The 26478-nt window shown below is 36.9% G+C and overlaps 3 protein-coding genes across 3 annotated transcripts; all 3 read right to left on the reverse strand.

Moving 5' to 3' along the window:
• Positions 1-575: 575 nt before the first annotated feature.
• LOC126698245 (uncharacterized) lies at positions 576-8513 on the reverse strand. The gene is made up of 6 exons (XM_050395348.1): positions 8144-8513; positions 7995-8031; positions 2748-3164; positions 2551-2637; positions 2293-2385; positions 576-1000 (listed from the first exon to the last, which is right to left on the reverse strand). Exons 1-6 carry the CDS (start codon positions 8347-8349, stop codon positions 977-979), a joined length of 864 nt encoding a protein of 287 aa, XP_050251305.1. The 5' UTR covers positions 8350-8513; the 3' UTR covers positions 576-976.
• A 6128-nt stretch (positions 8514-14641) lies between these two features.
• On the reverse strand, positions 14642-15651 carry LOC126701012 (uncharacterized). Its single transcript, XM_050399160.1, has 2 exons — positions 15237-15651; positions 14642-15195 (listed from the first exon to the last, which is right to left on the reverse strand). Exons 1-2 carry the CDS (start codon positions 15649-15651, stop codon positions 14642-14644), a joined length of 969 nt encoding a protein of 322 aa, XP_050255117.1.
• A 3002-nt stretch (positions 15652-18653) lies between these two features.
• LOC126698247 (transmembrane emp24 domain-containing protein p24delta5-like) lies at positions 18654-25905 on the reverse strand. The gene is made up of 4 exons (XM_050395349.1): positions 25536-25905; positions 19887-20099; positions 19697-19773; positions 18654-19100 (listed from the first exon to the last, which is right to left on the reverse strand). Exons 1-4 carry the CDS (start codon positions 25770-25772, stop codon positions 18956-18958), a joined length of 672 nt encoding a protein of 223 aa, XP_050251306.1. The 5' UTR covers positions 25773-25905; the 3' UTR covers positions 18654-18955.
• Between the last annotated feature and the right edge of the window lie 573 nt (positions 25906-26478).

Consider the following 26478-nt stretch of genomic DNA (forward strand, 5'->3'; position numbering starts at 1 on the left):
AATTCGACAAATTCTACCTTGGCAGTTTAATTCATTGGCCTATCAAACAATTGTATGTTATTAATGCTGTCCTAAATGGATTGGTTTGAGAAGATGTTTACATTGCATAACGTCCAACTTATGTTGATCCTTAATTCCCTCACCATGTCTACAAGTTACAAAATTAATCTATGACCTTAAACAGGCCCACGGCAGAGCCTAGTTTGAAAGGCTTACGCTTGTTAAGCTAGCTCTCATGCAAAACAGCATGCAGCTCAACTCAAATGTTGTTTTCTATCAGGATCACACATGGCACGTTGTATTGTCAAAAGCCTCTGTACAACAAGTCATGGCCCTAGCACTGCAATATACAATTAGTGAAACAGTGTGTTTTGAAGATAAGTTGGTGGATTCAATTAGAGCAGTTTATTAGTAGAATTACTTATGCAATGGCTAGCAGTTGCAATAGCCTATTACTCTTCTGAGTCTGCTCTGCTATAAAAGAAACATAGCTTGTTTTATTATATAATATATGATATAATATTGATTAATATATCAAAGCAAGCCAAATCTAGGGGCAGAAAGCACCACCATCATACAACAAAAGGGCAGCGTTGTTTTTGTGAGCTTTGATTTCGATAGTCCCTGAACAGTCGGTGGATCCAAGCAGAAGAATCTTACAAACAAACTTTTTATCTGCATCATTTTCTCTGTGAAGCAGTCAAATTAATAAAAAAATAAAAAGGAATTCTTTCTACACTAATAAACAGTGACCCTACAACTGCAAAAACAATTGGTAGCCACTATTGACCAAAAAGTTTGCTGCTGATAGTCATAATGCTAAACGATGCTTCCCTTGTTACTACCAAAAAAGTGATTCTCCATTGAACTATACATGGCCATAGCTTGGAGGACCCTAAAGCTTTCTAACATCAATCAACTACTGGCACCTAATTCCTGGGAAGAGTTGTTTTCTGCAGTTTCATCCTCACTGAAGCTAGAAGGCATCTCCATGACAGATCTGGACGATATAAAATGCAGTCAAAATAATAATTAGCTGTGTAGAGCCCCAAAGAAGAAAAGAAAAAAAAAGAAGTAAATGTGACAAAAAATGGTGATGATAAGTTAACATATATACAGGAACAGGATTTTTTTTTTTTTTTTTTTTTGGTTTTGGGGTGGTGGAGATAGGTATACAGCATAGAAAGGTGATACAGTGAGCCCTTCGTCCTCCAAAAGGACAATGGAAAAATTCAACCAAAACAAATAGAAAGAAAGCAATTGAAGAAAAAATGCGAATAATTTATGATTGGAAGGTCAGTTTACTAGAATTTCCATAGCTGTTCATTTCTAAATTCTCAGTCATTTTGTAATGGGAAAACTCCCATTAAATGGCAAGTCATAATCCTAATCATAGTTACACCCTTCCCCTTAAGACGCCAAGCCACCAACATACATTTTCATCATTCCACTCTCACTGAAACAAATAAGCATGATATGCAATAATACCAGGAGATGCCTCTTAAAATGCAAGAAAATGTCAGAGCCAGTGAGGAATGAGTAGAGTGTTTAGAGTAATGTTACAGTCACAAACTATTGATGTGGCCAACTTCTTATTGGTTTTCATCTAGACCCGTCATTAACATCACTTTTTCATTTACCAATACTCACTTACCACATCAGCAGCTTGTAAAATTTGTTGTAAAAAAATTGTATCTCTAGCATTACTCGAGTGTTTATGTCAAATGTTACAATAGCTGTCATATTGGATTTTTATACTCCTACTGCCCAGTGTTGAAATTTATTAATTGAAGGACTAGAGTTTGGACATTTAGAGCTTCACTAAAATCAAGTTAATTATTATACTTTTTTGAGATACTTCAACAGTAGATTTAGATTCCACAATCAACCTCTCCCCATTGAGGGATAGAAACAACATGGCACCCACACTTCCAAAAATTTCAATTTTTACTATTATATTTCAGTTAAATTTTCCAGAATGCAGTCCCTCCCCCCCCCCCCCCCCCCCTTTTAAATAAGTGTGCTTATTCCCTTTATGCCCCCCTTAAGTTTGGTTACTTTTCATTCTAATTATCACTTTGTCCACCCAATCTTGAATTCAGTCCACTCCTGCATATGCCACTTGGGCTTTGGCTCAGAAAGAAAGGGATTGGTTTGGAATAGGTCTTGTTCAAGTCATATCAGGGAAAATGAAAGGGGCATTGATGCACAAGCAAACACATATACAGGTGAAGACACATGCATGCTGGTGAAATGGAAGAGATAACAACCACAAGAAGATTTAATACCGACCCTTTGCTCAAATTTCCGTGTTTGCATTTCAGTGAATGGTGCTTTTGTCACATAGTCTTGCTGCAGAAGATCATGTCTGACTCGTTTTGGAATCTTCAATATAAAACTGGAGCATCAACAGAAATGCAAAAATTGCACGTACACATGCATGCATATACTTATGTGCGCGCGTGTGTATATATATATATTTTTCTATTATGTGTGTTTATATATAAGTATCACAATGTCATATAAAAATTGGTCAAAGCTCAAACTCACTTTAATTTCATTTGTTGAATGCATCTTTAATTTAACTTGGTTGCCATGTTCTTTTATACCCTTCCATTTTCGATTAACTTTCTCCTCCTGCACACATGCACATAAATACCAGAATCTCAAGCAAAGCACTTTCAATTAAAATGAGAGGTGTTTAATAATATAGCAAATCATAGAAAGGTTTAAACCAAAAATTTAACCTTTTTCATCCTTGTAGATAGCCCTCTCTCTTCTGTGTCAAGCGACTCAAAGCGGTTATGTATCAAATTTGGAGACTTAAATTTGAAGTATTCACTCCTTTGGATGACATTGGGGCTGACATTAGCATAATCATGCATCTCACTTTCAATTTTCCCATCATGGTGTCCACGATGGTTAGTGACAGAATCAATCCTCATCCCTTCAACACCATGCTTAGAGCTCATTCTTTGATTCCTCTTGCTATTATAAACAGAGGTTTCTCCAGCAGAATCTTCATAGAGATCCAAGGAAGAGTTCTGCTTAGGGAAAGGTTTGACATGGTTGAGAACAGTTGACTTCTGTTTTAACTGAGATATCATATCCTGGTAATGAGACCCATGCATCCTGCTATTGTTTGCCTCTTCCATATTTAAATCCTGTGAAATCAACTTGGAATTATACGGCTCGTATCCTTGAAAAGGCATGGTGAAGGGGAAATTACACAAGTCACCAAAAGTATTATTCCCTCCGTCTCAATTTATTTGTCCTATTTCAAAAATCCAACTTTTTAAAGAAACATCATTTATTGTATTGTCTGCTATATAAAAATGTATAAGTTTTCAAAACTATCCCTAAATAAATTTATCAAAAATGGTTTTGGAAATAACGTAGGGACATAATAAGAACATTAAGAAATTAATGGTTTTTAATTTTAGAAACAGGACAATATTTTGGGACATCCCAAAATGAAAGAGAATAAATGAATTGGAACGGAGAGAGTATAAAGGAAGACACTTATGCAAACGGCACCAAGAATGCAATTCCTACTAGAATTGATGCAAAGGCTTTACGGATAAGTTTATCGGGCTTCTAGGAATGCTATAGAAATATTATTTGCTGCAGTAAAGCAAAAGTGCAGGAGTGAGCTCTGTTGTTCAGAGCTTTCAGAACTCCACAGTTTAAATAAATATAGATTGCACTTTCACTAGTAATTGCAGGTCAGTTCAAAACCAAAGAATTGAAAAAGACTTGCTCAGCCTAGATTTTATTTATTTATTTAACACCAGGTGGAATCTCTTAAAAGTTGGGGTTCAACTTGGGGAAATATATGTGTTAAGAATATGAAGGTGATGCTGTTGGAAGCACACATGCTGCTGGTACAGCAGTGGTCTGCAGAGGCAGTAGTGGAGGACCAATGGGTGGTAGTAATATGGTAGCAATTGCATTTTTCCCTTTCAGTATTTCTTTAAAGGGTAGGAGAAAATGGTGGTTAGCAAAAAATTATGGTGATACTGCAACAAAAGTAATGGCAGACGTGAAGTAAGGGCAGTGACCACAGTAGTCGTGACAGTGTCAGAAAAGATGGAGGTTGTGATGGTGCTAAAGCAGCAAATGAGCCTTAATTAGTAAATGAATTTCTCCCATTAGATAATTAATTTGGATCTCTAGAAAGCAAGAGTTGAATAGTTCAGAATCCAATCAAAATAACCACAATTTTTACTCAGTTGTGGCATCCATATCCAGTACTGAAAGTACCACTTGAATTCTAGGGGAAACATTACAGCTACACTATGTAACTGCTAACAAGCACTAAAAGTTTAAGAACTTAATTTGTGCCAGCCAAGTACATTGAATCATGACATATGACGAATTTTTTCCTTCTCAAAAAGATGGATTTTGCAGTATTTCATAAACTAAATCAAATTAGCAATTTTAGGTTGGCTCCTTATATACGTGGATCTGACTGGAAACCCCAAATACATAAAAACTGTCAAGTGCCGCAGCAGAGTCGAGTTTGATGTAAGTCATAATATAAGTTTGTGTATATATATATAAATAAAATAAAATAAAACTCAGATGTTCATAATACAGTAAAATGCAGAATGATTTGTAAATATATATTTTGTACAAAGAAGAGTTGCAATAAAGGCATCCCACCCAAAATAACTATGATCTATCTTCTCCCCCTAATCCTTAACATAACATCACAAAATCCTCCAGCACTTACCAAAGATGACAAAATTGCACAATTTTATACATCAAGATATATCACATGGACTTTCAGTCTTGACATAAATTGATCTAGTTCAGCCCTCGTCATGACAATTATATACAGTTAGATTAACATATTTATAAGTTTTTCCCTGTCTTTTTTCAAACTCCATCACAGTCATCCTACATATGTAGTAAAATATAGCTTCTCTTACTAAATTGTCAGTGCTTGATAAAAAAGGATCAGAAACTCCACTTACATTGCTGAGACTAGGTTTCCTTTCCGCTCTAGAGATGTCTGGAGAATTGGGAATAGAAAGATCCTCATCATAGTATGGTTATGCAAAAGCACATATATATGAAACACAAGACTCCAACTTGCTCCAGAAAGAAGTTTTGCCAGGAAATTAAGAAAAAGAGTTGTTTGCTCTATAAAACAAAGGAACCACATACTAAGTAACGCTTATAGATATATACATGTACTAATGTACATATCAATCACTGATAAAAAGAATTCTCAAATAATTTTGAGTGAAAAGTATTTCCACTTATGATAGCATAAACTACTACAGTTTTAGATTGCAAAATAATTTGTAATTTAAATAATAATACTCCCAACCACTCTCTCTCTCTAAACAACTGCCCATTTCAAACTCCTTTCCAGCGTCCATCTCTAAAATCAGATACTTAGAATGCACATTTAGAGCTTCTACACATGTAGCTTTTTCTTCAATCTCCCTCCACTATCCAACTTTTCAAACTTACCATCCAAAGTTTCATTCATGAATGTTACTCTACACAATTCAAACCACTTCAGTGGGTTTGGGATTTCTTCTCCATGTTTTAATAATTCCACTTCTTGCAGTTTGTGCTTGTGATTTTTCCCTTGAAAATGCTGCCTCAGCAAAGTTTCATTCATGCATGTTACTTTACACAATTCATGGTTTGGGATTTCTTCTCCGTGTTTTAATGACTCCACTTCTTGCAGTTTGTACTTGTGCTTTTTTCCTTGAAAATGCTGCTTCAGCAAAGTTTCATTCATGCATACTGCTTTACACAATTCACACCACTTTGGTTGGTTTGGGATTTCTCCTCCATGTTTTAATGATTCCACTTCTTGCAGTTTGTCCTTGTGCTTTTTTCCTTGAAAATGCTGCTTCAGCAAAGTTTCATTCATGCATGTTACTTTACACAATTCACAACACTTCAGTTGGTTTGGGATTTCTTCTCCATGTTGTAACAATTCCCGTTGTTGTTTCTCCTTGTGCTGTTTTCCTTGTAAATGCAGCTTCAATAAAGTTTCAATCATGCATGTTACTTTACACAATTCACAACATTGAAGCTGGTTTGCTTTCTCTCCTCCATATTTCCTATTAAGTTCCAACTCTTCTACCTTCACCTTGTGTGTTCTTCCTTTAAAGTGTTGCTTGAAATTAAAGGCACCTGAGCACTGCACTTGGCAAATCTTGCAAAATAAGTTATCTATCTAATCTTTAAGCATGACACTACCATGAGATAGCCCGGGTCGTTCAAATTGCAGATATTGAAGGCAATTGGTCAGCTCTTTTCGCTTTATCCTTGAAAGATTTGTGCTTGGAACCGGACTTGGCCCTTCCAATGGTCTTGGGCTATGTCTGGGACTTGAAAGTGTAGATAGCACCTGAAAGGGGGGGGGGGGGGGGGGTGGTTGTTGAGTTCCCAATATCACAAACAACTTAGCTGAAGTAGCTGAAGTACCATACCCTAGCAATGCATCTACTGAAGAAACCTATCGTATAAAAATCAAAACTTTGAAGAGACTAGACATCTTCGAGTAATTTACACCATTATATCATAGCAAAATGTGTTTGAAAACGAAATTACTGATAACCAAATCAATTGTATGCACATGAAATTTTCACTAAGCATATTGTATAGCTAGGTTCCAAAACTCAATTTTGACTCTACCACAAAAATTTTATATGCATTTCATAATTTATATTTTCATTGTGAAATATCTCTGCTTCTTATGTGATGGGTGCCATTTTAAAATAGAACAATTACACATTTGGTCATTCTTCAATGATGACTAATAAACATATGACATCTAATAATCCGGGCCATAAGAAACATTATAATTAACAGAGATATTAATTTTTAGTGCCTAATAAACCTTCCTTCGAATTCTCATGCATTCTCTAACAAAGCAGACTAAGAGTCTGTTTGGATATCGATTATTGCTAAAAACTGAAAACACTGTAGCAAAATAATTTTTAAATGTGTGAATAGTACCGTGAGATCTAGTTTTAAAGTTGTTTTCTAAAAAAAATAAATAAATACTTGCGGGTTCTGTAAACAGTGCACAGAACCCACTAAAAAACGCTAGATGTGCAAAACATATCGTACACTAATTAAAATTTCCATGTGGGAGAGAAGGAAAAAGAAAATGTAAGTTGGGTTCTACATCAACTAGATATGGTCAGTATCTTCAAATCCAACTACAGGCCTTGATTTATATGCAAGTCATTTATGCTTTTGAACAAAAGCTGCACTTGAATAAGGAAAAAATATATATTCACAGCAGAGCTTGAAAAGTTTTTATGTATAGCTTTTTAAAACTTCACTTTTTCTTTCATTTTCTCACTTTTTAAAATTTTTTTAAAGTACAAATATAGAACATTTTCAGCCAAAAATTTAAAGTTATATTTAGAACATCTTCAGCCAAAATAAAAAAAACAAAATAAACTGTTCCCAAAAAGTTTTTTCCTTTGGTATATTTTCTATTGACTAGAATATTAATAGTAATGAAAACTATTTTTACCTCACTATTTCCATATTACTCATATTCTCAGCTTTTTACTCTGAATATTTAAGAAAACAGAAAAAATACAAGGAAAAAAAAGTCAAAGAAAAAAACGCATAGTACAAATAGTATGCATAGTTTTTGATTGATACCAGTAGCATGAAACAAAGAACAACAACATATTGCACCTAAAAAAATAAAAAGAACTGCAGCATAGACCACTCGAATAGAGAATTTGGTTCATATTGGTTCAGTGTGTCATAATGGTTGAATAAAAAAAAAAAAAATTTAAAGTGTGCATGTAATGTACACTATTTTTTTTTTTTTTAATGAACGCAAACAATATACACTGTGTCATCTGCATCAAACAAGTAGCTGAAAAAAAGCAATGCAACTAGCAAGATAGAGCATAGAGAGAAGAAAAAAATGCATTGTCATTTTAATTCTTTCACAAATATATATTTTTTTTACTGAATAAAAAAAGACAACTTACTTTGCTAAATCTTTCGAAAACCTTCTGTTCCAAATTCCTGCAAGAGATCTCACTTATTAGAGAATACAAAGAAAGAGGAAGTAGAAGATATGGTTTTAAATAAGAACTTGAAGGCAGAAATAAATATCAATGGCATGAAAAATAAGTACCATTTTGGTGATATAAGCAGTCCAGCCACAGCACGTGGCAGAAGTGCTTGAATACCGCAAGCAAAGCCACAACCAGAATGGTGTCGTTTTCTACGTCTTCTTCTCATGTATTGCCGGTACATATTCACAAATCTAAGTTCATGAAATTGGCAGAGACGAGCAAGCAAGAGAATGGGCGAGATTGATGGAGAAAGAGTCTCAGCCATGGAGCACAGAGATCAAGACTGGCTTGGGAGATGGAAAGGAGAAGATGAGGATTAGGGGAAAGACAGCAAAGGAAAAGGAAAACGAAGGAGAAGGTAAGAGGGGATATAAGAGTTTAGAGGAAAAATACTAAACTATAGTAACTTGGAAAGAGAATAGACAACAGTGCATCTAAATCCATAAGAAATAAAGGCGTGAAAACAGAGGTGAACTCAGTATGTTTCTTTTTTTTTGAGAATTCAGTATGTTTCTTTTTAACCAAAAAAATAAAGAAAAAAGAACTTTGTATTGTTTTAACTTTGGCTAAATTAGAGCATTCAAAGCAGTGGTGCTATATAGCTATATTGCTATATTTTAGCTCCTCAACCTCTAAAATCAGCACCCAACAGTGAAGTTATATCTATTTTTTTTTAGCTCCATTGCTACAATGCACATCTATAAATAGATGTGCAGTGTTCATGAAAGCTAAAAAAAATATATATTATTTTATTAAATTTCTCTCTCCTCTTCCATTCAAAAAACATTTTTTCTTTTTTTCTTTTTCTCTCTCTCTCTCCGACTTCTCTTCTTTCTTCCTCTTTCCTTCTCATTTTTTTTTTCTCTCCCTCATCTTCTCTCTGGTTCGCCGATCTTCATTGAGCTTCTCTCTCTCGTGCCTCTCTGATTAAATCATTGCCGTCTTGCCGCTGATGGGTCACCGTCACACCAAGGATCGCCATTGTGTCACCGCTGGATGGATCCCCGTCACACCGAGGATCACCATTGTGCCGCTGGATGGATCGCCGTCTCGCCGCTGATGGGTCACCGTCATGCCACGATGGATAGAGTCGTGCCGCTGGGTAGATCGCCACCGTGCCGCTAGGTAGATCGCTGCCGTGCCTCCCCTCTTTGGGTGGGTCGTGGTCGTGGGTTGCTAGATTTTGTGGTGGGTTCGGGTGTGGATGAGTTTGTAGTTGGCTTTGTTGGCTTTTGACAGTTTGGATTGGTAATTAGTGGCGGTGTGCTAATTGGTGAAGAACATGGGTTTTGTGGGTTTGTGGTGGTGGATCGTGGCTGGTGGCAGATCGATGGTGGGTTTTGCCATGGATTGGTTGTGAGTTGGTGGCTGGGTTGGCTTGTCACAGCAGTGAGTGGTGGTGGTGCCGTGAGGGTTTGTGGGTTGAAGAGAGGGAAGAGAGGGAGAAGACAGAGATAAAGATGAATAGTGTGGGTTTGTGGGTTTTTGTTTTGTTCTTCTTCATTGGTTTGGCTGTGTTGATCTTTCCTGTGTTTTTGTTTTGTTCTTCACTGGTTTTGATGGGCACGGTGGAGATGTGATTGTACAGTGATTTTTATGGGTTTAGTGGTGGTTGTGATGGTGTGTTTGTGGTTGAATGAAATATTATTTTATTGTAGTGTTTATATTATTTTATTGTGTTAAAATGTAAAATAGCTCCACTGCTGTAGGGTGTGAAAAGGTAAAATAGATAAAGTGACTTTTTGTATAACTAAAAAGCTAAAAATTTAGATTCACTGCTGTGGATGCTCTTATAGTTGGCAACAATAAAGTTTAAGCTAAAACTAAGTTTAAAATATTTCAAAAACAATTAATTTGGTCTCTAAATCATATGTTCTTAGAAATGAATTGCTGTACTTTTAAAATGTCTTAAACTTAATTAGTATTATCTCAAATCTAGGAGTGCTAATTAACTGTATTTTATCCTTAACTTTTTATGTACCAAATACGCTCTCATAGAGTAAATGAAAGTTAACAAGGGTAGGTGTTAAAAAAGTTGAAAAAATAAACATTGGTATTATGTAAATATATAATAGTGTGTTTAAATTCAAATCAATAACTACCTACTGTTTTGAATTTGTTGTGAAAATATTGTACAAATAGTAGCACTATTAAAATATTACATAATTTTTTTATCACCGTTAAAATATTCTTTTTTGAAACACTCAATATATGTCTCAAAATTTATGAATCCGCAAATATTTAATTTTATTTTACATACTTAGTTAGAATTTGTTGTAAATGTGTTACGAAAATATTGTGAATATAATATTTTTCTTGCTTAAAATGTTGTCATTTTAGTATAATAATATAACTTACTTTAAATCTAAATTTCAATAAGAGCATTAGCATCGGGATGCAAAAAGGAAAAAAAAAATTTGTATCCTCAAATACTATTTTATTTATTTTACCAACTTATTTTACAACTCACCCTATATCTCGATTTTTATTTTTACATACAATCCAATAAAATAATATATACTACCTAATAAAATAATAAAAAGTATTATTCTCTCTCTTCACACAACCACTGGATTAAATTTTTTTTTTTACAACCTATGAATAATAAGGTTGTATATATGCAACCTTACCATTCATAGGTTACAAATTTTTTTAAGTTACAAAATTTTTGAAGTATACAAACTTGGATGGAGTGGGTTTTTGCTGTCATAGTTTGTAAAATAGCAACGGGAGAATGTTTACACCACCAATATTAGTGCTCTTACAAGGATGAATGCAAATTTGCAACTTTTTATTAAAGTAATCTCTTACGATCGGTACATAACATAACCACTATTAATGATAAGACAATATGAAAATCATATAATGCCAATCAGAATTTTATCACATTTACAAATTAAATTGTGAAAAATGTTGTGATTAATAGATGATTAAATGTGAAAATTGAACAATGCACACACTATATCATAAATGTGGCTGACATGGGGATTTGAATTGGGTACAATTGCTAGGGTATTGCACCCGCCTAATTACCCATCTTACTCAGAAATATTTTTATTTACAGAACTTTTACTTTTTTTTACTTATTTTCATTTTATTTATTCATTGGTTTTGAATTTTTTTTTTCTAATTTAATTTTAAACTATCGAGAGCTATTTTATATAATTTAAGTTACGATACTCTAAATATTGCACCATATCTGAATCTATTGACAAGCCAAATAAGGTGAAGAAACAAGAATAAAGACCATGGTGGGTTAGTGCTCTAATAGTCGAACCTATGGGGTCTGCTAATGGTCACTCCAGCTCACTTATTTTGTTCATAAAAAAAATAAATAAATAAACAAGAGTAAAAACCAAGGCCCCCACCATACCTCTATTAACACACTCTACAATACTTTCACTTAGGCGCACAACAAAAAAAGGGGGGTTTAATTTAATAAAGCAACCACAAGAAAATCGCCAAAGAATCTTTCCATAGCAGATTGATCGATCAGAGCAGCTTTGCTGACACAACTGAGTAGTCACCACCATGCTCTAGTCACTCTATAATTAAAGTTTTCATTCAAAGTTCAACTCTCAGCTTTGTTGACAAGATTGAGTAGTCACCATCACTCTGTAGTTTGTACTATAAGTCTTTATTTAAGTGTTAATTTTTGGTTATGTTAAGTTATTTTATAATATTTTTAAAAAATATTAATATAACTAATTTCTTGTTGATTTTTATTTAGATTTATTATTAATATTACATTTTCATTTATTAATTATTACCTATCTCATTAACTGTTTGTAGATTTTTTTTTTTATAAAATAGTTTATAATTTAACATTATTTTAATGTTATTTCATAAAAATATTTTTGAAATAGTTTAACATTAGTAAAACTCTTTTTATAATGCTTAAAATGTCATCTTAAATGCTATTAAAAAAATTAAAATAATCACATGAGTACACTCCAATAGAAACAATAATCTAGCCATTCACATAAGTACACTCCAATGGAAACAATAATCAAAAGTATAATAAAGAAAAAAATAACAAAGAGCTCTTATTGGGGAACCTAGCCACCCAAGACAAAAATAATAACGAAAAAAGGTATAAGGCACAACAAAGATGAGCCATCCTAGAAAATATAGTATGCCCCTTACAATCGGTCACATAAATAGTTCCCAAATTTATTTTATTTTTTTTTTTATTTTTTTTTTTTGCAGGAAGGAATGGGGCCACAAATGGTAACTAACATGCACAAACAAATCAAATTAGAGGCAATATTTAAGGCATGTTAACAAGCCAAGCAGAAACATAAAGCCAGTTCTAGTTGAACTTGGTTCCAATTTGACTAGTCCCAACTTCATGAGCAAAGCAATTTCTTTATTAGTCACAACAATTCAAGAAATCAGAGAAAACATTACAACATTATGAGGTACCACGGCTCTAATAACTGGCTTCTCTTCATCATAAGCAATCGGACATCAACATTCTGATTTACCTCCAACTTCTCCCACTCTAAGGCAGTATGTCAAACTAATTGATCTTACCAGGTTTCCTTACACTTATGAATGGAAATATATATGATAATGAGTATGAACTTGGAAGCAACCATGAAGAAGAAAACTTCTGAATGGGCACAAGAATGAGTTCTAATGAATGTTCAGAAAACATAGGAACTATTATTGAGAGTTTTACATTGTCACAAGATACCATCTAGCTTGCTCGTTTTCTTCTCTTGGGATTTGGAAGAATTTGGCTTGCAGTTTATTAACACGTCTCTGCACTTGATCCAAATACTTCTTCATCCTTTCTCTTTTGCACTCATAGTCACCATTTACTTGACTAGTAACTACCTGGGAGTCACAGTATACGAACACACTTGTCACTCCTGTAGCTTTGGCGATGTCTAGTCCTACCACTAAAACTTCATACTTTGCCTTATTGTTTGTTGTGGGGAAGTCGAGTCGAACCATGCATTCAATCTCATCTCCCTTTGGGGAGTGGAGCACTACACCAATTCCGCCAGCATGCTTGTTGGATGACCCATCCATGTGTATGCTCCAGTGAGGAGGCTCTTCTACCCCCTGGCCTTCTATATTGGTGAACTCCGCAATGAAGTCGGCGACCACTTGTCCCTTTATAGCTGTACGTGGGCAATATTGTACGTCAAACTCACTCAGTTCTATTGCCCATAGCGCCATTTGTCCAGCAGCTTTGGGACTACTTATTGCTCGTCGTAGAGGTTTGTCAGTTCGGACAACAATAGTGTGGGCCTGGAAATATGGCTTTAGCTTGCGGGCTGCTATAACCAAAGCGAAGGCAAGCTTCTCTATTGGTGGGTATCTTTCCTCTGTGCCTCTGAGCACTCGACTTGTGTAGTACACGGGCTTCTATACCCTGTCTTCTTCCCTGATTAAGGCTGCGTTGACGGCCGCTTAGGATACTGTTAAGTAGAGGAACAGTTCTTCTCTAGGTTGGGAAGGACTCAACAACTGAAGGGACATAAGGTAGGTCTTCAGGTCCTCGAATGCTTGCTAACACTCGGTCGTCCATTCAAAATATTTCTTCAGCGTGCGGAAGAAAGGTAAACACTTATCCATTTCCCTTGATACGAACTTGTTCAACGCTGCTACTTTGCCATTGAAGTTTTGTACTTCTTTCATGTTCCTTGGGGGTGCCATTTCTATTATGGCCCGAATCTTGTTAGGGTTGGCCGTGATGTCCCTTTGAGACACCATGAATTCTAGGAACTTTCCTTCCGTCACCCCAAAGGCACACTTGCCCGGATTGAGCTTCATATTATAGGAACGAAGGGTGTCAAATGTTTCTCTAAGATCCTCCAAGTGATCTTCCTCTCTTCGACTTTTTACCAGCATGTCGTCTACATAGACCTGGACATTTCTCCCAATCTGCTGTGCGAACATCTTGTTCATGAGCCTCTGATATGTCGCGCCCGCGTTTTTTAGGCCAAATGGCATTACTTTATAGTAGAAGAGGTGTTGGCTAGTGACGAATGAAGTCTTCTCCTGATCTGCTTCGTCCATTCTGATTTGGTTGTAGCCCGAAAAAGCATCTATGAAGCTTAATAACTGGTGCTGAGTCGTAGAGTCAACTAGGATGTTGACTCACAGGAGGGGATAGCTGTCTTTAGGGCATGCCTTGTTCAGGTTGGTGAAGTCTACGCATATACTCCACTTCTCGTTGGCTTTCTTAACCATTACCACATTTGCTAGCCAGTCGAGGTAGTGGACCTCCCTAATGAAGTTCGCTTCCTATAGCTTGTGAACTTCTTCCGCTATAGCTTGGTTCGTTCTAGGGCGAATACCCATTTCTTCTGATGGAAAGGTGGAAAAGAGGGCGACAAGTTCAGTCTGTGCACCATGACTGAAGTGTTTATTCCTAGCATGTTTTCATGGCTCCAGGCAAATACATCCTGGTTATCTTTAAGAAAAGCTGTAAGTGCTTGGTGGATCATCGGGTTGGCGAGGGTACCAATCCTGGTAGTTCGATCAGGCTTGGAGTCGTCAAGAAGTATCTCTTTAAGCCTTTCAACAGGCTTTGCCATCATTCAGTGTTCTTCTATGTTCATGGCTTGGAGGTGGTCGTCCATCTCCATCATAGCTATGTAGCATTGTTGCGTAACCACCTGATTTCCACGTAACTCCCCTACTCCATAATCTGTAGGGAACTTGATCATTAAATGGTAGGTTAAGGTTACGGCCTTCCATGAATTGAAGGTGGGTCGTCTGAGAATGGCATTGTAAGCGGACGAGTAGTCGACCATAAGGAATGTTACGTCCTTAGTGATTTGCTGGGGGTAGTTGCCAATCGTCACAGACAATGTGATTGTGCCCAAAGGGAATACCCTTGTTCCTCCAAAACCAACGAGCGGAGCGTTCATCGGAACCAGTCGCTCTCTGTCAATCCTCATCTGCTGGAATGTTGGGTAGTATAGGATATCAGTTGAGCTACCATTGTCAACTAGAACTCGGTGCGTATTGTAGTCCCCTACTCGTATACTAACGACAAGTGCATCGTTATGCGGGTGATGAAGACGTCGAGCATCATCTTCCGAGAATTCGATAATGGGGTTGTCGATTCGTGCCACCTTTGGCACCAAACCTGTCAACGGACGTTCTAAACCATTTTGAGGTAAGTCTTACGAGCCTTTTTGGATGATCCAATAGATGTTGTGCCCCCTACAATCATTCTTATATCTCCTATGGGCGGCCTAGGACACTCGTTCTTTAGTCGAAGAGCCTGCTCTTGAGGTGGATCCGCTTTCTCCTTACTAACGAACCTTTGCAGCTTTCCTTGCCTGATAAGAGTTTCAATTTGTTGCTTCAAGTTGTAGCAGTTGACTATGTTATGACCATGGTCACGGTAGAAGCAGTAGTACTTGTCTATAGACATCTTATTGGGATCTCCCTTCAGCTTGCCAGGAAATGTCAAAGCTTCTTTGTCTTTGATTTGCATCAAGACTTGGTTGATTGGGGCAGTAAGCGGGGTGAAACTCATGAATTTCCCTGCGGAGGGCTTGGAACGCCTGTCCTCCTGCCGTTCTCCAGTCCTCGCCATCTTTCGCCCCTCTATCCTGCCATACGTCTTCCTATCTTTCCCTCTTCTTAGGCTTCTCTTATTGGGCTAGCAACGCATTTTCCGCGTTCATGTACTTGGTTGCCCTGTACAGCACATCTAACATCGTTTTTGGGTTGTTCTTGTATAGGGAAAACAGGAACTTACCCTTCCGTAGTCTGTTCGTGAAGGCAGCCATAAGTATCTTATCGTTTGCTTCATGGATTGAGAGAGCCTCTTTGTTAAAGCGGGTGATGTAGGACCTTAGCGTCTCGTCCTCCCGCTTCTTAATGTTCATTAGGCATGCAGTGGACTTCTTATACCTGTGTCCCTCCGATGAAGTGTGAGGTGAACTAGGCACTTAACTCCTTAAAGGTACTAATGGAGTTAGGCGTCATCCTGCTGAACCAGATCCTTACGAATCCCTTCAGCGTGGTGGGGAAGGCTCTGCACATGATCTTGTCTGGCACCTTTTGAAGGTGCATTAGGGTCTTGAAAGACTCCAAGTGATCTAAGGGGTCCTTGGATTCGTCGTAATTTTCCACCTACGACATACGAAACTTCAGTGGAACGATGAAGTAACGGACGCTGTGAATGGTGAATCAGTTCAATGGACCAAGTCATCAAGGTCACTAGACACCCGTCCTTTAAGGATATTCATTATAAAGTCCATCCGTTCTTTCATCATCTACATCTCGGTGACTATGTGAGGTGGAACCGTATTGGTGGCAGATGGCCGGCTTGTGTCTTGTCGTTCTAGTCTGCTTGGGGCGTTGCTTCCTTCCGACCCTTCTTGGTTCCTCCTCTCAATGCTGGTGCCTTCTTGATCCTCATCTTGAGTATTAAGGTCTGCATTCTTTTGGCGCAACTGTTCTTCTAGGGCGTGGTTTTGTTTGATGAGGTGCTCCACGGCAGCGGCGAGAGTTTAAACCTGTCTCTCGAGGGCGGTCACACATGGTTCGTCTCCTTGAGTGTCGCTAGTGGTTGCCATCGAGCGAGTGAGCACCATGCAACTATTTGTTCAGGAGGCGATAGTATGGCTTACAAGTCACAGTTTCCCACAGACGGCGCCAACTGATGATGCCAAAAATCGTTAGTAAGCCACATGATACTCACGTGCTCGAGATGATACCTGTTAGACAAAAACAAGGAAAAACCCTAAGAGAGTACCGGTGTGTTATCGGCCAAAGACCTTTCAAAGGTTAAGTCAGAAAACCTTTCACAACTCTAGAGTGTCAGAGTTGGGATAAATTATGCGTACCTTGTTTTTTGAGAGCCTTTGGGTTTTTATAGTGGTATAGAACCAACCTCCGTTTTTTGCGTAGAAAGGTGTTTCCTTATGAAGAAGATCATCATTAATGGGCGCATATTATGGGATCTTTCTTACGTTAGGATTCTATTCATATTGGGACTCTATCGATTAGGGTTCCTTGGAGGTTACTTAAACCATGTGGATGTCACGTGGCCTTGAGATCCGTCCACCTTGCGCCCGTGCATCTTGCATCCGTCCACTGTTAGCCAACTAGTAGCATCGTCAGGTTCATTTAAATGGACCCGTTGTCCCTAATTTTACCCTTTTCAATATATATATATATATATATACACACATTAAATAGTATATACGTTTCAATTTACTGATATCAAAATATTCAGTTCTAATAAAAATAAAAATAAACAGAATTGGCACAAAAAAGGAATTGAAAACAATGGTAAATTGCAAACTAAAATGCTTTTCTTAATTGGTAGTCATAGGCTTGTTACCAAGTAGGGCAATAAAAATGATTTGATTTATATTGGGTTTATCAAGGTGGAGCCTTCAACATTGGCTGAAGACCCTTGCCCATGAATTAATGAACCAAATCTCATCCACCATAGTTGGGTAGCAAAAAAAATTGTTGTCACAAAATTTCAGTTTTTATTATTATTATTGTTTTTTGAAGGGATTGACTTATCTTATGGAAAGAGTTTTTTGGAAAGAGGTGATTGCTGAAGCAACAGAATACCCACATGCACAAGTTATGCTTACTTTCATGTCTAAAATAGTACAAACAAAAAATTTACCATCGAGACACTTTATGTAACTATCACGGCAGTATTATCAGTGTCACCTCCAATGCAGCAAGAAACTTATTTTTATTGACTGTCTCCATCATAAGAATTTCCTCTTCAAGGAAGAAGATAGTTCCTACCAAACAAACTAATTGAAATAATAATAGGATTTAAGAATGGGTGCTATATTGACTGTTTACTATCGAAGTTCAACACTATATTTTTTAAAATCTTTTTTGGGTAAGGGGTTGGCTGTCAAGCTAGCAAGTAACCTCAAGAAGAGGAAATGTAAAGAAGCATAGGGAGGAATTAGAATGAAGAAAAACTTTACATATTTTTTACAGTGAATTTAAAAGCGAGAATATTTAAGGGCATTTGCATCAGCAAATATATAATAAAAAAATATGTAAAATTTACGTAACTTAAGATAAAAATAATCCACATCAATTAATATATAATTTTGTAAATTGAATAATGTTACGGACACAAACTATTTTACAACATTTTTACAAACTACTGTTGTAGCAAGTTCTTACTAGTTCTATTATGGATCACATTTTTATTTGAAATAACTATTTGAAAAATATTAAAGTTACATTTGCAGTTTGTAAAAATGTTGTAAAATAATTTATATCTATAACATTACTCTTGTAAATTTATAAGTTTTCTACAATAATTGTGTAAATTCACTCTATTTATTTTACATTTATTTTTTATATTTTTATATTTTTTTTTACATATCTCAAGGATGAAAGAAATAAGTAAATTGCCATTGTGTGTAAAGAGAGTTAAAAAATTATTAAAAAAATTAATATTTTAATGAAGTGTATAGGTATTTTAAAAATTGAGGATGTAAAATAATATAAATAGATTCTTATGCTAAAATAGACCGAAATTTTTGCAAGAGCTAAAATAAAATGCTCCAACACATCCTTAACCTCCCCTCTATATGGATCTGGAACGAAACATTTATCTGCTTTTGTGTATTGAAACAATCTTACAGTTACAACTGATACTACTACAATTATAAATTCATTTTTCTCCCTAAATCCATATATCGTACTGACTGACAATTCCAATTGCCCGTTACGATATAAGAATCAAACCCCCACCCCCTCTCTGTAACAAAGAAAAATGTGGGAAAAAAAAAAAGCAGATTAAAAAAAAAAAACTAAAAATTAAAACAAGTATATTACAACGAGAACAGATGACTCAAAAGAGCAGTATTTTTGCATCAGAAAATTAATAAAAGATTGATCTATATAAGCTTCTTCTTTCGAAAGTAGGTTTTCAAGTGCCACAACTGCAAAGCTGAAACCACAATGCAGACTCCAAGGGACATTATACTGAGCCATGCAACTTTAGAGTTGGTTGATTCACTGACTTGCCTCATCTCTGCTTCCCTGTGTGATTCCCCAAAAGAAAATGTTAAATGTTTGCATTAAGATCAATAGTTCAAGACCTAAAGTAATTAATTATTTATCATCTCTACAAGCTTCCTAATCTTTTACATTATCTTTTGTTTGACACGGGGAAAACAAAAGAAGAGAAAAATCCAAAATTTTCATCCTTTCAAAAAAAGGTGAGGAATATGCCAGCATTTTCCTCTATAGTAGTCCATCAATAACTTTGTTTTGGAGATAAAGTTAGGTTTTAGGAGGAAAAGATACTAATACTTCATCTTCTTTTGTTTATTTTCTCACCAATCTTTACTAACAAATTGCAAAATGAAAAATTGAGGCTAAAACAATGAAATGAGAAGAACGTCAAAACAAGGGATCTTGAAGCAGAACGTCAATAAATTCAACAGACAAAAAATATTGCCAGTAGCTAAAATATCACTTTGTCCTCTCATAAGCATGGGGTGGCAGGTGAGATTATGGGTTCAAGACCCAATATATAGGTGTGTTAACTTACTAATAAATAAATAAAACCCAAAAGAGAGAGAAAGAGAGAGAGAGAGAGAGAGAGAGAGAGAGAGAGAGAGGGAGGGAGGTACCTGTCCTTCAGGTAGTTGAGATTATCATGGATGGCTTGCACTGCTCCTTCTAGTTTTATCAGCTCAAGTTCAACACCCTGAATTTGACATGTGTCATAAGAAGAATAAGGGAAAGAAAATTGTATAGAGTCTATAGACATCTAAATATATCATTTAAAAATCCAGCAAATACAGCTTCCAAATAAGTTACCTCTACTTTCTGTTTCTTTGCAACTGAATCCCAATCCCGAGCCGCTATTCCAGATCTCCAATCAAGGTTAAGGGTTGCACCTACGCCTTCTTGATGTTCTCCATCAAGCCAGAAACAAGCCAAGTAGCTGCCAGACTCGGTAGTTGTAAATGCAAACTGACCATGGGTAACATTTTCAACGTGGTGAAGATTGTTACCATAAGGAGATGTCACCTGAAGAGAGTGCCAATGTGAGGTGAAAAACTTATGCTTGGCACTACCCGAACTTGTCAAAAATGGAGAAGAGAGTATAATAAATAAACTTCTAGTATTATTGATGTGTATAAGATACATAACTAAGCACTCTTGACTCTTATATATACAAGAGGTAGCCTAAGAAAATATGACAAACAACCAAGAAAACATCACTAACAAACTAACTAATTCCAACTAATTACAAAATCACATGTGAAAATACAAGAGCATATGTGGAAAATATGGAAAATGTGTGAAGAAATTACAATCTACAAAATACAATTGCTAATCTAAAATACAATTTCTAATAGAACTTCAAGGTATGTATTTAAAATACATATTTGGACTTTGGACATTCACATAGGATGAGAGACAGCTAAGTGTTATTCCTCAAACATCAAGCATCAATAATCCTGGGGAAAGTTTGACTTGTTTTCTGTTTGTTTCCACAGCAGTGTTCAAAGGTCTAATAGCTTTAGAAGGAAAACTGATTATTCTCTTATATTAAGCACGAAGATCAATGCCTGGCTCTGTTCCGTCTCCTTGAGCAAGATTGTGTTGATGTTGTTAGTGTTGGGTCTTCTAAAGGTATTGTGAACTCCAAGCAGAAAGGGCTTAGGGAACTCAAAGGTTTGATTTCTTCTATTAATTATGATGGGGTAGCTTCTAAGGGGAGGAACAGAGACTTCTCAATAGGTGCGGGGGCGATTACCAGTTTTAAATGAGTTTGCGACTGCTATCTTGGAATGTTAGGGGATTAAATAATCCTTAGAAGCGAGAGGTATGTAAAAATCTTCTCAAGGAGTGGAAGTGTGATATAGTTTTCTTTCAAGAAACTAATCTGTCTTCTTTAAACTCTTTTGTTGTTCGAAGCCTTTAGGGGTAGTCCATTCCTAGATTGGGTTGTTCTAGATGCAGTCAATACAGCAGGGGGGGTGTTACTGGTTTGGGATAAGAGAGTTTTTGAAAAAGTGGATTGTGTTGTTGGTCTGTTTTCTGTTAATGTGTTACTGAAGGGGGGTTGCAGATGATTTTGTATGGGCTTGTTTAGGAGTGTATGGGCCTAATGAGGATAGTTAGCGGGGTGCTCTGTGGGAAGAACTTTCAAGAATGCACTCTAGGTGGAATACACCTTGGTGTGTTTTTGGGGATTTCAATACCATCCGATATCCGAGGGAGAGATTTGGTTGTGAGGCTTTTAGTCCAGCTATGTTTGCTATTTCAGACTTCATTGAGGCTAATTACCTTGTGGACTTACCCCTTGAAGGGTCTTCATTTACTTGGTTTAGAGATTCGGGGTCAGTTTGTATGTCAAGAATTGATAGAACCTTGACATTGGTGGATTTGGTAGATCACTTTGGAAACGTGTTGCAAAGGGTACTCCCTCGTGCAGTTTCTGATCATTGCCCTCTTTTGGTGGTGGCGGGTAGTGTTAATAAAGGTCGGAGTGCCTTTAAGTTTGAGAATATGTGGCTGAAAGAAAAGGGCTTTGTAGAGAGGGTTTGGCAATGGTGGAATGGGTATTGCTTTTCGGGTTCTCCTAGCTTTATTTTGGCTCGTAAATTAAAAGCTCTTAAAAAGGACTTGAAAAAGTGGAATAAGGAGGAGTTTGGGGATCTGGCCTTTAGGAAGAAATATCTTTTATCTGAATTGTTGGGTTTGGATGCTAGGGAGGATTTGCTTGGTCTTTCTCAGGAGGATCAAACTCGTTGTATTCAGATTAAAGGTGAAATTGCTAATCTTGCCTCTTTGGAGGAGATTTCTTGGAGACAAAAGTCCCGGATTTTATTTGTGAAGGAGGGGAACAATAGTACTCGCTTCTTTCATCGAGTTGCAAACTCTTGTAGAAGAACTAATCATATTTGGGGTATAGAGGTAGATGGTGTCTTCTATGAGGATGAGGATGAGGTGCGGTCTAAGGTGGTCAATTTCTATCAGAAGTTGTACACTGAGTTAGATACTTGGCGCCCTTTGATGGATGGATTAGAGTTTGCTAGAATTGAGGAGGATGAGTGGCTTGATTTAGAGAGGGATTTTTCTAAGGAGGAAGTGGTAAAGGTTCTACATGAGATGGAGAGTGATAAAGCCCTAGGTCCAAATGGTTTCACTATGGTTTTTTTTCAAAAATGCTGGAGTGTAGTGGATTTGGATTTTGTGCTTATTGTTAATGAATGTTTAAACAGTAGACTGAAGTGTTGTACTCCGAGGGTGGTGTGTAAGTTAGACATTGAGAAAGCTTATGATCATGTAAATTGGGATGCTTTGTTTTATCTGTTGGAGAGGATGGGCTTTGGGGATAGATGGAGGAGATGGCTTAAGACTTGTGTCTCTACCGTTCACTTCTCAGTTCTGGTTAATGGATCTCCTGCTAGTTTCTTTGGTAGCTCTAGAGGTCTTAGACAAGGTGATCCTTTGTCTCCCCTTCTCTTTCTTTTGATCATGGAGGTTTTAAGTCATTTCCTGAAGAAAATTGAGGATGGGGGTTTCGTTCAAGGTTTTCATGTGGGTCCCATTAATTCTACTGGTATCCATGTTTCTCACCTTCTATTTGCTGATGATACCATTCTTTTCTGTGATGCCTCTAGAGAGCAGATTCTTTCTATTAGGCTGGTTTTGACTTGTTTTCAAGCTTTTACTGGTTTGAAGGTGAATGTGGGGAAAAGTGAAATTGTCCCTACTAGGGAGGTGCGTAACATTCAGTCTTTGGCTAATATCCTTCAGTGTAGGGTGGGAAGTTTGCCTATGATTTACTTAGGTATGCCTTTGGGTACTTTGTACAAAACACCCTCTATTTGGAATCCGATCCTTGAGAGGATGGATAAGAAACTTTCAGGTTGGAAGCGACTTTATTTGTCAAACGGTGGTAGACTCACCTTGCTGAAGAGTACCCTTTCAAGCCTTCCGACTTATTACCTTTCCCTTTTTACTATCCCTAAAGCTGTGGTGACTAGATTGGAACGCATTCAAAGGAACTTCTTGTGGGGTTCAATAGTTGAGTGTTTCAAATTTCCATTGGTGGCTTGGGAAAAGGTTTGCTTACCGCATGAGTTGGGTGGTTTGGGAGTTCGGAAGTTGGTGCCTTTTAATCAGGCCCTATTAGGGAAATGGCTTTGGAGGTATGGCCATGAAACCTCGTGTCTGTGGCGTAGGGTCATTGCCATGAAATATGGGGAAAGAAAAAGGGCTTGGTGCACTAGAGCTTGTAGTAGGGCTCCTGGTTGTGGGTTATGGCAGAGTATTAGTGAAGGGTGGGAAACTTTTGCTAAGCATTTTTCTTTTGTGGTGGGGGATGGTTCTTGTATTCTTTTTTGGCATGATAAGTGGATTGGGGATGTTCCTCTCAAAATTCTATATCCTCAGTTATTTTTCTGCTCAGCTAATAAGGAGGCTTGTATTTTTGAGGTGTTAAGCCCTCTAGTGGGTGATAATGAAAGAGTGTGGAGTTTAAGATTTCATAGGGAATTCAATGATTGGGAGTTGGCAGCTTCCTACTCCTTTCTTCATTTCATCCAAACCCGAATTCCTAGGGGTGGAGGGTATGATAGACATTGTTGAGATCTTAATTGCAGTGGGAAGTTTGATACTCGGTCTTTTTATCATAAGATTCGAAATGCAGCTCCTTACACTTTACCTTGGAAGGGAATTTGGAAAGTTAAGGTTCCTAAAAGGGTGGATTTTTTTATGTGGACAGCAGCCCATGGTCAGATTCTAACTTTAGATAATCTTATGTTTCGTGGTCGCCCTTTGGCGAATTGTTGTTGTTTGTGCTGTAACAATGCGGAATCTGTGGATCACTTGTTACTTTTCTATCCGATAACTCATTTTTTGTGGATGTATATGATTCGGTTGTTTGGGATGGAATGGTTCATGCCAGGTTCAGTTGTGGACTTATTATTTTGTTGGTATCATTGGCTTGGGAAGCATTGCTCTGATATTTGGGATTTGGTTCAAGGTTGTTTAATGTGGACTATTTGGACTGAACGGAATAGGCAGTCTTTTGAGGATGAGGGAAAAACTGTGGTTCAATTATTAGAGTATTGCCAGCGGACCCTCTTTGATTGGTCTCAATGTTGGGGTTATTCGGATAGTTCTACCCTTTTGCATTTTCTTTCATCTATTAGAATAGATTAGGGGATGCTTCTGTCTTTCTGTTTCTTCTTTTCCTTTGTTCACTACTATGAACTCCTTGTGTTTCTCTTGCTATTCTTTTATCAATAATATTCTCTTTTTACTTATCAAAAAAAAAAAAAATGTTCCTCAGTAAACACAGAAATCATGCACTATTTGCAAGAAGGTATCGTACCAGTTTGAAGAGAACTCAATGCATTCAGATTTCAACAAGCAACAAATTAGAAGTGGGAAATAATATCCTTCCTTTGAATTGTATCAAGAGTACCTAACAGAGGAGCTTAAAATGGTATCCTTGAAGAGATGAGTTTGAAGAGACAAATTTCATGATTTCAGTAAACAAGCTCAGTGCTGGAACTTGTCTCTCCCAGATCCAAATAGTATATAGCTCTAAATACTTTTAAAATGATCCTAATTAACAAAATAGTTTATAAAATAGCATTATTAAGATGAAAAAAGAAAAAGGGGGCCATGTTAGATGAATCTTGAGGTGTTTCAAATTCCAACAGGAACTGAAGGTTGTTATCTGATAAAATCCGGGAATTCATGATGTTTTGGTGCTTGCTAAACATCATTCAGATGGCTTTTATTATTATTATTATTTATTTTTTTAATAATTCAACGGTTATAACGAGGGAAAGGGGATTTGAACACTGGATGTCTCCATTGGAAACATCAAGAGGTGCCAACCTGTTAAGCTACAAGGCTCTTGGCCATTCAATCGGCTTATATTTATAAGTAAAAATTAGGGTTTCACAAATAAAAGGCTACATTGTATCCCTGTTATGCCATAATCCCATAACTCAATTAACTTAAAACACAATCTAATATCAGATCAGATTATAGTCTTGCCCTGAAATTTCAAAACCAAACACTAAAATCTAATTACGATGTACAACCCAAAAAAAAATTATGCCAAAAGACCCAAAACTAAGACAACAAATTGTCATGTCAAATTACAGCCAATTAGTGGTTCATTCATCTAAGGCTATCCATACACTCATTGTGGATACCACTTTGTTCTTGTATCTTCAATCATCAATGATAAGGCAATATCATTCATAACTGATCAAAACCCAATTATTTATTAGACCAATTTCGTTTGCAAATTCAATCACTACTTAAATTGATGGATTTCTCGGTTGTGAATTGTGAATTATGGTCTTAATATTTTACTAAGTCAAAAATTGAAGGCTTTTTTTTTTTTTTTTTTTTTTTTTTGGTTTTTAACACACAGAAAACTAAGATTATTTTCACAACACCAAATCTATAAACACTGACACATACCTTGACAGAAATAGTGGGAGTACGGTATTGTTGAGGCGCTTCGTCTACAACGACATAGTAATCGGCCAAAACGACAACGTGGTTCTGGATTTCCTCGGATACACACTTGGTACCGGAGGTCGGAATTGTTAACCATATCGCTTCTGTTACAGGTACGAGATTTGTCGTTAAGAACAACACCACCACCACCAACACCGAACACACAGCTCGGGCGCGTGAGGTCAAATTCTGGGCCATCAGGGAGAGAAGAGTACGACGTAGAAGCAGAGAGAGAACCGAGGAGGCTTTGGACGCAAAACAAAAATGGGTTTTGAATTCTATTTCTCCGTTGCGTTTTTTTTTTTTTTTTTTTTTTGGGGGAAGAGGTTTTCTTTTTTTGAGTGAGTTGTAATGAAACGAGGTATGATATTACACGCGCGGAGGGGATTGCTGGGGTAACTGTGGGAGCGCGTGGATTGGTACGGTGCGAGTTGGTGTGAAGTGGAGATGATGTTTTTTCATTGCCTTTGACGTGAGTAGAGTTTTACTTCTCCAATCGTAGTTGAGCCTGGTTGTCCACGAAGGACAAAGCAGGAATGAGCTAAGCGCTTAGGTCACGCGCCTTCCTCTCTTTGCAATCTCACTTTCCCAATGCATAAATATTGTTGGTTACGGGTCCAAAAAGACCAGAGACTAGAGACGCGTACTTTTCACAAGTGTCCGTACCGATCCATGTGGGTAAGTAATGTAATTCAGTGTTCTAGTAATGTAGTTTGAATTTTTTGGAAATATGTACGGGTAAAAAGGTGTGAAAATACGTATAATGTTGTTTAAACACTGAAAAATAAAAGAAGCTCGACCATGAAAAGGAGTTGAAACTCGAGACCAAAGGAGTGTACGTTACTTAAGGAAGTGTACTTAACGAGGGGCTGTTGAGTAAAGGAGGGGTCGGTATACTAATAGT

This window comes from Quercus robur, chromosome 9 (assembly GCF_932294415.1).
Source record: "Quercus robur chromosome 9, dhQueRobu3.1, whole genome shotgun sequence".
In the NCBI taxonomy this organism is placed as follows: domain Eukaryota; kingdom Viridiplantae; phylum Streptophyta; class Magnoliopsida; order Fagales; family Fagaceae; genus Quercus; species Quercus robur.